Genomic DNA, 12,917 nt, shown 5'->3' on the forward strand with positions numbered 1-12,917 from the left:
TTTTGGCATTTGAGCTGACAGTGAGCTAAAAATAAAGTCTTTTTATTGTATCTGAAACGGTATTTCTAACTATCAGAATATCTGCTCTCAACTAGGTATCCTAGAATCATCCAGGATAGAAAAGACCTCTAAGATCACCTAGTACAACCTTTAACCTAGTAATAAAGTCCACCATTAAACCACGCTACTAAGTTCGAAAGCTACACGTTTCTTGGAGACCTCCAGGGATGGCGACTCAACCACTTCCCTGGGCAGCCTGTTCCAATGTCACACAACCCTTCCAGTAAAGAAATCTCTCTTAATATCCTAAACCTCCCTTGGCACAACTTGAGGTCATTTCCCCTTGTCTTATCACTCGATGCTTGGGAGAAGAGCCCCTCTTAGCATATTACTCAGTGCTTTAGACTGGATACAGCCCCCTTATTCAAGACATGCAATGCTAAAGTTCGTGTCACCTTGCAATTTGACTTTTGGTACATGTTATTTTTGTCCCAGCTCCCCCTTGCTGCTGCAGAGACAATAGAAAAATACTGTAGCAGTTGTCTTGGAGGAGGGTTGCTTGCAGATTTTTTTTTTCTCTTTTAAAATCAGGGTGGTTTTTTTTTTTTTTTTTTTGCTATTCTGTTGCCTGTCACTTTGGCAAAGGGCTTTCTGATTACCCAGAAACATTCAGCTGAGAAACAGCAGTGGGAAACAGGGGAAGCGTGAATCAGCAAAGAATCACTCAACCAGAAGATATTGGCAGACCAATGAAACTGACTGGAAGGAGTTTATAAGGCTTAAACAGCTTTCGTACTACTAATAAACCTCCTCTTATAGGCATTAACTGGACCAGGATATTAGGCTGCTAATTAAGCAAGTAAATGACAAGCACATTATTGCCACAGTTATCAGCACCTGCACAGGTATTCAAGAAAACATTTTTAGCAGCAGTGGCATACCAAATATAGTGTGGTGCAACATTAAACTCTCCTGCACACCAGGAATTGCCTGATTGAGTTACAAAGGTGTATAATGCCACAATAAGTGACAGAGACTCTGATGCATCCTCTGTGCAGTATAGATCCTTGCTTTTTTGCTCTTTACTCTTTTTGTTCTTCATTGCTGGAGAAGTCTGATGAGACTGCTTTGACCACTCATCTCGGGGACTTCTTCCCAGTACTTCCAAGAAACTATAAAGACAGAGAAGAAAGCCAGGAAGGGGCAATCCTGCTGGGGTGCAAGGAGGGATACAAGTCCACTGATTTGTCTGTAAGAAATTTAGGATGCCACACTAGCCTGGCAGACTCCCTGACTAGTGAATGCAATGTGAATCCAAGATAGTTGGACATGACCTTGATGTGATGTTATAACGTCACCTCAAATAACTATCTTAAACTACACAGCTAACTTCTAGATGGGTACAGTTAAATGAAATACATCTTTCCAGTATTCCAGGAGCCTTCATTGGGGAATTTTCATTTTGGGAAAAAATAAATAAATAAATAAATAATTTAAGCCATAAAGGTTTTCTGTAGAGGAAAGCTTTGCACAGCTTACAGTAAGATAGTCTGGGTTCCCTGACCTTCATTTTGAATTTTTTCATGACATAGGAAGGAAAGGGAGACAGAGAGAAAGACTGCCTGGCATCTTATGGCCTGAAACCTCTGGGGTTTCCTTGCCCTGGAACTCTGTGTCCTTGATTTTCACGTGTCTTGCACCCACTATCACATGCCCTGCTCCTGACATAGTGCACCACGCCAAAAAATAAAAATAAAAAAAAATTGGGGGCACCTGAAAAACTCTGCAACTCTGCACAGAAAACTTGTACAAGGAAACAATGAGCCTGATACTACATTCTCCTTGCAAGGATGTCAGCAGGCTTGTTTTTTTCACCTATATGCCAAACAGTCACCAAAATGGAAGCATCCTACTAATGGAATTACCAGCCACAATTAGCACCATTTCCATTTGCCCTAAATAGCCAGCGATTTCACTGTGCCCTAAATAGCCACCAATCTACCTCTCCTTAATGTTAATGAAGCAGAGAAGCGCTCGCACACGCGAGTATTTCTAATTCAGAGGATCTGAGGGAGCCTGCACGCATCATTAACATGGAGAGCTTCATTATCAGAGGAAAGAGCCTTCCCCTGAACTTCCCCTGGCTTTATTTGAAAGAAACTAGGAGGCAATGGTCTTAATGCAAAATTAACCCTCGCTTTAAACTGCTGGAAGCCTTTACAAACTGTAAGGGGAAAAAAAGGATGACTCATTGAAAAGGCTGTATTTTTATATTGAAGCAGGTTTCAATTAAGGAGCAATTTGCTCTAGAAATATGGCAGGATTGCTAGATAGGACTTTACAGTCTGAGTAACAATTTACCAATTGTAATCATATAAACTGTTATGTAATTTAGCTCAAGTGCATTGTGCAGAACTGTTCAACATAGATGGCCCACAAAGGATTTGTTAAACCAGTCAACAACATCAAGCAGAACAAATATTAACTCTCCTGTTTATGTTTACCATTAGCTTACTTATCCTAAGGGTCCATATCTGTGTGTATGAAGGCAGACGCTGTGTTTAGCTCTAAATGCTTTCTGTTTGATACATTTGTGTAATAATCCATTATGATTATCCCTCTCCTAAAACAGGAAACAATATAGCATCTAACTTCAAATGGGACACCAAATGTTTATATCAACAGTCCAATTTATTGTTGGCCAAATGGAGGCTAATTCCAAATTATAGCCATACCAAACACTTTACAGGTTTGATGCTAGTCCCAAGAATGGTTCATTTTACTTTAATTGCCAAGAATCAGAATTTTCACTGCTTTCAGTAAATGCATACATCTTTGTTGAGGAAGGACTTGATTCAAATCTGCCTTGTATTAGGAATCCTTCCCATCAACGAGTTTTTGCAAGCAGGGGTCATTTGGAAAGTAACTAGATTGTTGTCCCCGATCCTGAGCAGCCTCTATGGAATAGGCCTTCTGAATTTGAAGTGAAGAAGAGTTGAGGTGATCTCCCAGGAGCAGAGAGTGTTGTGAATGACAAGCTAAGAGGGCTTCTTTTAAGGCAGCTTTTGAGTTGGCTACTGCTGGCTTCTACCTAAGTCATCCTTGTTCTTAAATCGGTTCCCCAGCTTCTACAGTTTACAGGCTGATATTTTAAGGAAAACTAACATTGGGTACAAATTCTGAGCTGTAACGTGGCTGGTAAGCAAGCAGTTCAAACATATTTGCACTGTAAGTGTAGCAAAGACCTGTAGATGACAACTTTGTCACCCCACTTATCCCACATAAGGTAAGGGCTCTGAAGCACCCAACATGGATTTAAAGATTTGGATGCACATACTTTGGTCATGTTTTTACTGCACCTCTATTGCCCACTCAATCCTCTACAAATTCATAAGATCTTATGACTAACAGTTCTTTGGTTATGATAGCGTGTTCCTGCTGGCAGACATAGCTTGGACCTATCCATCCCCTAAGAACATCCCAACAGCTTGCCAACATTTTCCTTGCAAGCAAAGAAAGTGTAGGGCTATCAGCTGCCTCCTCAATGCTAAATACTCCCCCTGCACCCAGGAACACCCCAGCCAATAGTCAAGCTGAGGGCTAGGCGTAGGGACACATTTTATCTTTTTCACTCACAAGCTTGTGCAGGATCTGTCTTTCTTTCCAACACCCTAGGCTGTAGGATAAATGGAAGGGGATCCTCTACTGGGTACCAAATTTCTCTCAGCTGCTTTGGTGGGATGACACAGAGAAAACTCCGAAGCTTAGCTGATGTGTTGGTTGACTGAACACTCGACAGCCAACTACTAAATATTTGCTTATTTTGCTTATCCACTTTATGTCACGGGAGCCTTGAAAAAGGCCGGGTTACGAGGCCAAGTGAGCGCACATGCTGCCCCATGTATGAATCCAGTCGTGTACACAGGGAAGATATTTAACCAGAGAGCAACTGAGCATGTACACATTGAGTAAAAAAAAAAAAAAAAACGGTGACAGTCAGGGTGTCTCACAGCAGGTGGGTGTTCATCTGAAGGCACCACAGTAAGTCAATATCAAAGGAAAAGCAAAACTAGAGTAACCATTTGAACTCTCTTCAAGACTCAAAGACACGGAGGTAGGGGGTATGCTATTCTTTTCACTCTAAGCCATCAGCAGCGCCTGGGTTTGCAGCAACTGAATGCATGCACTACAGGAGAGGATATTAGACCAGATTTAAGAATTAAGGCTATAAAGAAGAAGTTAATCTTTTCCTCTGCAGCAGATTAAGAAGAGGGAAGCAATAAAGGGCTCGAACTACAAGACTAGTGCTGAGCAAGTCCCAGGTTTCCCCAGTGAGAGGGGGAAAGCAACTGAAAAGGAACAAGAGGTGAACTTCCTTCTGGTGCGTGCGGTTGCAAAGTGTTTGGAGTCCCCTTTGCCGCAAGGTGCTGCCTGGCTGCCGATTATTCTAATGCACTCCTCTTGTAAAAATTATGCATAATATGAAGAAACTTTTAAAGTCACTTAATCATGTTATGACAATTTTTTAATGAAAATTTGTTTTAATATTAATAGAGACTCATATTTTCACTCTAATATGGGTAGCAGTGGCATTTGGAGCAGCCGTATCTAGCCTGCAGCCATGCTGTGCTGTGCCATGGCATAAGCTGTTCTTCAGACTACTCAATAACTTTCCCACATATAAATTTATAAAGACTTTTATAAGCTTCAATTACATTTTTAAAAGACATAAAAACCCTCTTTAAAGGGTGTTTAAGTGACACATTAGTTTAACTTTCAAGTGGACTTCGTGGAGAAGGCTTTTGTTACAGCAATGCAGGCTTGGAAATGGGTCCCAGTTACCCTGGAAGTTGTTGGGTGAAGAAATTCAGGACAGAGAGTCAATAAATGCTTAATATTCTTGTCTTCTATAACAACAACAAAAAGGGTTCCACGGGTTTTTCTCCAACAACAAATATATATATATCATTTTTCTAAACACATTTGGGGAAGAAAAAAAATGTGCCAATACGTTATTGTACTCCAGTAAATTAAAGAGCACAAAGATAAAGAGTTGGGCTCTAGCTTTCAGTTGTCCACATTTTACTGTTAACTTATTTAAATGGTACTGGACATGCTTTTGGCTTGCAGCAACCAGTCCTATCCCAGACAAATCCCATGCAGGAGAATGTTCCCAAAAGGTAGTGCTGATGCAACTTGCCTGATCTTTTGGAGACTAAGAAGGTTAATAACTTGGCTGTTGTCAAGACTTGGCAGTTGCCCTCAGAGTCAGGGAATGAACCTGAGGTTGCTGCGACAGAGGTAACCACGGTGTACCAAGCTGTCTCCCTCCTCTGTGAGCAAATCACAGAATGTTTTAGCTTGGAATGGACCCCTAGAGGTCATCTGGTCCAAACTCCCGCTCAAGCAGGGTCACCACATACCGCTTGCTTGTTTTCTGTCCTCCCTCCTTGCCATAACAGGACTCCCCTCTCAAAATCCATTAACTACCTTTAAGACCTTTAAGATTTTTGGATCTGGAGTCCAGTCTTTGGGGGATGCAAAAGCAAACCACCATGCCAAGCACCTCACACTATTTATTCAGGAGCACAGAGACTGCATCACCCTAGGGCAAGAGAGAGCTACTGAGCACAGCAGATGAAATGGTCTTATTGCTATTGCCTGAAATCTTCTCCTTGTACAGTGTGACATCATATCAAAGTGAGGATGCTCTTGTGCTAACACTTCAGTCTGATGATCAGCAAATGTGGCTTCAGTGCTTAAAGCTTGGACTTGAGGCTTGCATATCATTTTGCACCCCTGGTTTTGATTGTCCTCTGTTCTCCCAACCGCAGGGACTTAGCACAAATTGTAAGAACAATTAGGAACTAGCAACTTGCAGATTTAACAGGTCACGTACTCCAGAGCTGGTAGAGCACCACTGAAGGGTTATTTCCACAGCAATTTGTAATTCTTTGCTTATCAGAAACTGAAGAAACCCAAGCAACAGTACCCAAACAGTACTTTCATCTTTTTACTGACATTAGATGAATCCAACAGACTGCATTGCTAGGAAATTCTTCCTGTCACCCAGCCTTTCTTATTCTGTCTGCTCAACCTCTGCCAATTGCTCCTAGTCATGTTTTGTTGTATTAATCCCAAACTATTCCCTTTTTATTGTGAACATTCTTCAAATACATCTGGACAAAATTCACCCTTTCCTTTTCTTCCCCACCCTCTCATCCTCATGTCACACTGTGGAAATTTTATTAATTGACTTGCATCCTTCATCCCCTCCAGCTCCTTTCACTCCCCACCCTGTTTCTCCACCAGGTCCATTTTGGAGCATTGTCTCTGTGACTGAAGCCTCCGTGACTCACTGCTTTGAACGCCAGCTGTTGCCTGCTCTGCTTGGCTGCCTGCTGACAGTCTTTCAACTTAACATGACAGTGATTTGGCTGGTAGGAGCTACTCACAAGAGAGGATCTGGAAGCAGCACAGAGAAGATGTTTTCAGTCTCTCAGGTTACTCTGGTGAGTACAGAGTCCTCAAGAGGGCAGACTAGCAGCTGGCTATTGGGACTGCCAAGTATCTTTGACACAAACTGACTCCCAGCTTATGTAGGTGAATAAGAAAGGAAAGGAAAGGAAGGAGACTTGCTGGAAATAAGAGATTGATATAAATCATATCTAGGGGACTGGGCACCTCAGTCACTTATATTATCACTTATATGATCATATCATGGTGGTAGGGGGATGGTTGGACTAGATGATCTTGGAGGTCTTTTCCAACCTTAATGATTCTACGATTATCTATAACTCATAAGCAACTTACAGGGAAGACAAAGTTTAGACAAGGGATCAAATCACAATGGTGCAGATGAACTCATATTTGTACTTGCTCCTTACCCCCCTTTCAATGCAAGGAGGAATGATATGTATTGAAGACATTACCTATCATGAAATATTAGTATATATTGTGGCAATGCCCAAACGGACTCAAATCTACAGGCAACATTGTGAGAAGCTACACCAACCACACATTATTGAGCAAAGAGCTCCAGTCTGTATAATCAAGGTAAACACAAGCTAGAAGGGGAAGTAGTTTGCATAAGACCTTATGCATAAGTGGTCGAGAAAGACAACTAGCATAGTTGTATTTTGCCATCTAATCAATACACTTTGTTAAATCAGAACAATTCCAAACACTTAATTTAGTGCAGGCTTTTGTTTTCACTAGTTGAAACAAATAAGCACATCCAAAGCCTGCAGGTAGCTGAAAGTCATATAGTTTTCCACTTCAAAGGAACACATGATTTTTTTTTTCCTATTTGCAAAGGAAAAAAATATTTCTTCTAAAACATGAGTTATAAGATAGAAATGAATTAATAACGGTGCTCTGACAGAGCACTTCAACATTGCTGCCTGTGTACTATGAACCTGAAATGGCAAAAAATGGATAATGATTGAGACTCATACTTTGAAAAGAAAGTGAAACGTTGAGTGGAGCACTGGGAAGGGAAGATGAGCATGGGAAGAAAAACAAGAGTGGTACTTAGATTACTAAAAATCCTTTTTTCTTCCCTTTTTATGCCAGGAATTCCTCCAGCGTAACGGAAGTGGTGGAAGTACTTGGCTAAGCAGTATTTCTCCACTGGATCCCTTTAGCTGCCAGCTGCTCAAAGGCAAGAGCAAATCCAGCTTGGGGAGGCAAGTGGAGCAACAGAAGTTTGCTGGGACAGCACTCAGGAGCCAGTGGGAAGAGCTGGACTTCAGGATTGGGTTATTACAAAGGTGGGATATAAGACGATACAAGTAGGAGGCTGAACTCTCCAGAACAATTTTTATGTCTCCAGAAAAAGAAAAAAAAAAAAGGTTAAAAGTAACATTCTGTTGCAAACTTACAGTAGGCATGGGAGAGCAAAGAGATACCAGCAAAGCAGACATGTAGCTTACATCATAAGGCATGGTTTTATCCGTACAGATCTCCTCCAACAAAACTGTCTCATCCATTCATTGGGTATGTAAGCAGTCAGACACAGACCTGCAGCTACACCTCTATGGGTAAGCTAACTGGTGATGTGACCTGTCCTTTGGCCTTGAGGCCACATGGTATGGCCTAGCCGTATTCGTACAATATAACTTCTCCAGCCTCCAAAAAACATGGACACATACAAATTGCCCTACTGGAAATAGTACATAGGTCATGTTGACCCCTAAATTGTACCTAGAAATTACTTGGGAGTGTCATAGCTGTCATGGGCCAAAACTGTGCCAGGGACCATTATGATCCTTTAATAATAAAAAAAAGATGAAACACGGAATGGATTTAAAACTAAGTAAAAAAGAGAGACACACTGCACTTATATATGCACAAACACTCCCTGTGCTTGCATACATCTTATTTCCCCCCAAACCACTGTAGAAGGCAGGTAGAGGAAAATCTTGACATTCAATTTAGGACTAAGTCACCTAACTGTTTATTGATGTTTGTATGTGCTTTGGTTAACTAAATACCCATTACAGTCACTAACATCATAGTAAGTACAGCCAGGAGAAGCCCAAACAGCAATTCGGCTGACTGGCCCTTAAGAGAAGAACCAGAGAAACAGGCATTTGGAGTTGTTTAAAATGTCTCTAGGAATCCAAAATATCAGAGTGAGATGGCAGATCTGATACAGTGCCTGCAAGAGATCCTTGATCTTCTGCCACCAGAGTGACAAACAAAGTTATCATAGGGGATTTTAAATGTCACCAGACACCTCTGCATGGGCAACCAAATCAAGGACACAGGTTTCCATCAGCCATAATAGGACACATTGTCAATATCCACATGGTGACTATACATGCTGTTCAGGAAAATAACCAAGTTTTTATGTCTTAACTCAATTTGACTTCACTCATTGAATTTTTGGCTCACCTGCCAAATCATTCCCGTAATATTTGAGTGCTGAATAAGCTTAGAGAGCTATATCACAATTTCACTGTAGTTGCTTTCATCCACAAAGTGATTCGTTCATTTATGCTTTGGGTTCCTCCACCATTTAAAACAAAGAAATGTAGTTGTTGTTTTGTTTTGTTTTGTTCCATTTCAGTCTATAAACAGTAGTATTATCACAAGTGCCCATTGAAATCAAGTGGAAAGTGGTATCTTAACTAATTCAGAAGAGCAATTAACTAGTTGTCAAGAAAGCCCTGCCTCCCACAGTAACAAAAGCTTACTCGTGAGTTTCATGTCTCCCTCGAACCATTGTTTGATTCCATAATATTGATAGTGAGCCAATCATATAGACTGAAACAGATTGCTTAGTCTATGAGCCTGTGTCAGCCTATTAAGGTTTGATGATCTGAACTACATGCTGATCTGACTACATGTACCTCACAGAAAGCAAAGAACAGCATAGAGAAGCTGTGGATGTCCCATCCCCAGAGGTATTCAGGACCAGGCTGTATGAGGCCCTAGGCAACCTGATCTAGTGGGTGGCATCCCTGCCCATGTCAGGGGGTTGGTACTGGGTGATCTTTGAGGTCCCTTCCAACTCGAGCCATTCTATGATTCTGTGATAAGAGACATGGCTGCAACAGAATGGCAGAAAATTATCTACCAGAAAGTTTTCTTTTAATTAAATACATCATGAAGTTATTATATCTTCTGTACAATATGTCTGTTCATTGCATGACAGATGGGCCCATGAAATCATAAAATGCTTATGGAACTTACAAAGAAATGAAATTAGATGCCAGAAATATTCTGCTGAAGACATGAAAAACTAACCTATTCATGACCTCCTATCCTTTGGGAACTTTTAGGGAAATCTCTCACGATGAGTATAAAAGGAAACACCCTCAGAGCATGACTTAAAAAATAATTAAATTCAAACTTTTTTTCTGCATCTTATCACCAGTGGAGGTGTTCTCATGATCTATGTCTACTTTATATTTCAGCAGTCAGAAAATGTTGGCAAAGTTCCCAATTCACCCACTAAATCTCTGACTGTGGTTGGGGCTTGGTCATCAATCTCCCTTTGAACATCTGAGTGTCAGTGTTCACCTTGAGCTGGATTCCCAGTACTACAAAAGCCCATTTATATCCCTCTGGTAATTTGAAGAGGGACAAAATAGCAATATACCACAATTACCATTTAAAAGTCAACTTAACGCTGCCAGAACTGTCTCCAGAGAGGATCAAGACTATAGATAGAAAACCAGGGTAACAAAGATAAGAATCTTGCTGAGAACCTTGGAAGAAAATCAGGTTTGGACAGACCATATCCAAATCAGTAAACAAAATAAACCAAAGACTGTCCTCTGGCTTAGAGGCCAAGTTGTATTTATAATTTCTGTAGCTGTCCATACAGCTAAGTTCCCTCATCTAAACCGTGATGACTACATCCAAATTGCCAGTTAGGAATGGTCCCTGTACTGTCACTAAAATCATGCCTGGGAACTGTCTGGGCAAGAACAAGTAGTCACACCAAAAATGGTGCCAGAGATCATGTGGACAACAGCACGGAGTATTGTATGCCAGTGCTCAGGCTTTTATCCTGACCTCATTTAGGACCCAACAAAGTGTCTTGGTATCATGTTTAGACACAGCAGCTCTCTCAATATAAAACATAGCAAGTGAGGTTTTTCAAAAGAGGAATGGTTACTCACAAATGAAGAGACATACGGTGGAAAACAAGGTCCCTGCCACAAACACTGCCACCAGAAGCTTGACTGAAATTGGCACTGGCTGTGCATGAAGCCCCAAGGATGTCTGCTGAAGGGAGGAGACGACTTCCTTCTTGTCCAGTGACAGATCCATCAAGATCCTCAAGGATGGCAGAGTGAGGAAAGGGGAAGGACACTTGGTAAGGTGAGTTGGTGAAGGTCAGATGCTCAGCTCTCACTGTAAACCCACCTGGGGGAAACAAGCAGAAGTTCAGAAACAAAGACGAACCTCTTCAAGGTCTGAAGGCTTCTCTGGAGAAAAAGAGATTAGCATCACTTCACCATCACTTTGGAAGAATGTTTGCTAAGTCAACGAGCGGAGGGAATTCAGAAAAAAAAATAAAGAAAGAAAAAAAGAAAAAAAAAAAAGATGATGGTAGGAATTGTATGTTCTGGCCAGGTCCCACCTGCCCAGCATCCTGCTGTGACAGGACTTGTTACAGGCTCCTCTGATCCAGGTGCTGCTCTTTCAGTACCTTCTGAGTGACTCCAAAAACCTCTTCAAAAGTCCCATTGCCAAAAGTTATCATCCCCAAAACAGTAATACTTATAGATATTTTCTGCCCTGTTTATAAGACAAATTCTTCAGAGATAAGGGCTGCTTATCTGTGTGTGCATATGTACAGCACCTGGCAGGATAAAGCCTTGGCTAAGAAGTGTGGCTGGAGTATGTTTTCACTACTGTAACACTGACAGATACAGCAAGGAGGACTATTTAAGTGGGCTAAAGCATAGAAAGTTTTTGAACACATTAATATTTCCATGAGTGTCCAAAAATTATTGCCCCATGTACCATAACAAGTCAGCTTTGGCATGAGTGTTCATGTGCCACATTTGTTTACTATTTGCCTATCATATTGTCAGTTGTAGCCTCTCTGAGTCAGATTTTACTATTCCTCTTGTCCTTTGATCTCACTCACCTCCTGAAGTCTTTTTCTCTGTTATTGTAGGGCAGTATAAGTTTATATATAAATATATTTAAGAGGTAATTGCAGTTGGAGTGTTCTTCAAAGAGCCTTTGGGTACTTCTTCAAAGCTCAAAAGGATGCTTAGTTTACATATATTATCTTAGGCAAATTCACCGAAGGTTTAGGCTGGCCTGAGGTTGTAGCTTGGTAAAATTGTCTGAGGATGCATCATAGTTATTAAACAAATCATTGCTCTTGAAACGTTACATCCCAAAATGAAGAAGCAACAAGTCAAAGTATTAAAAAACATTCCAGAGTCCCACTGAGAAAATAAAATCAGTGCAAAAATAAGGCCACCTTTTTCTCAAAAACATGTACAATATGTGGCTCTGACTAAATGCTGAAGAACTTACAACCTGACCATGAGCAGAGCAGAGCAGCTAAAGGGTCTTGTTCAGCCTGCCAGCAATGTCAGCAAAGAGCACACACTAAAAAAGGTAAGTATTATTGAGAGTTGTTGTGCATATCACTACAATCCTGACTCAGGAATTTTCTCAGTTCATCTGAGCTGCACAGCGTGCACAGTATCTACCTTGAAGCTTCATATCACCTTCCTATGCCCCATCACCCTGCAAACGGGAAAGAGTTGTTATCTTGGTGTCCCAGTTGGGGAAGTGATGCAAAAAGAATGACACGTTTGAAAACTACGTACTGCACTGAAACATAGGCAAAACACACATGCAAATAACTCAAAACCTATCTCTGAACAACTCACCTATAGCGAACACAGTAATAAGATAACTGAAGCAAAACTGGGGACAGTCCTCTTCATCATTGCACAGGACAGGATTCAGCTGAAATCTCTATTAGTGATTGTCTGAAGAAGCTAAGAACTTCTAAAAATATGAATCTGAAATGGGATGCAGCCAAGGACTGTGCAAACGCTGTGAAATAAGTGTAAATTATACTCACCCTGCCCTCGGTAACAGCCAGAACAGGTCCTGATTGCTGTGCAAGTGTTCATATCAAAGTTCCTGAAAGCTGTGTTGGAGATGAATAGCTGGTATCTCTTGGGAGTTTTCAGTCCTGCAGACATGCAGGTTCCATCCTGAAATGAAGAGACAAAGAGCAATGGGAAACAAATCAACATGTGAATCTCCAGGTCTAAGGAGTCCAGGACGCAGTAGCTGGGAGACAAGGAGGTGACTGCACTTGATCCCCTGGTTCTGGAGCTATTTGAAGGACACTTACAACCTATTGCCTTGCAACTTGTGGCAAGTAACACCTGTTCAATTCACTATTTACATTACGCAATAGT

General features: G+C 41.2%; 1 protein-coding gene and 1 long non-coding RNA gene across 2 annotated transcripts in view; one reads left to right on the forward strand and one right to left on the reverse strand.

Moving 5' to 3' along the window:
• Window positions 1-12,917, reverse strand: part of PKHD1 (PKHD1 ciliary IPT domain containing fibrocystin/polyductin) — a 256,426-nt gene that overhangs the window by 113,361 nt on the left and 130,148 nt on the right. Inside the window, exons 45-46 of the mRNA XM_066993217.1 lie at window positions 12,572-12,707; window positions 10,635-10,881 (exon numbers count right to left, since the gene is read on the reverse strand). Of these exons, the coding sequence (XP_066849318.1) occupies window positions 10,635-10,881; window positions 12,572-12,707 (383 nt within the window). The remainder of the gene's footprint in view (window positions 1-10,634; window positions 10,882-12,571; window positions 12,708-12,917) is intronic.
• On the forward strand, window positions 5,218-7,983 carry LOC136790551 (uncharacterized). The gene is made up of 3 exons (XR_010830690.1): window positions 5,218-5,700; window positions 6,313-6,512; window positions 7,576-7,983. It is a non-coding gene; the product is annotated as an uncharacterized lncRNA (long non-coding RNA).

The sequence above is a fragment of the Anser cygnoides genome, chromosome 3, assembly GCF_040182565.1.
Source record: "Anser cygnoides isolate HZ-2024a breed goose chromosome 3, Taihu_goose_T2T_genome, whole genome shotgun sequence".
Lineage (NCBI taxonomy): Eukaryota > Metazoa > Chordata > Aves > Anseriformes > Anatidae > Anser > Anser cygnoides.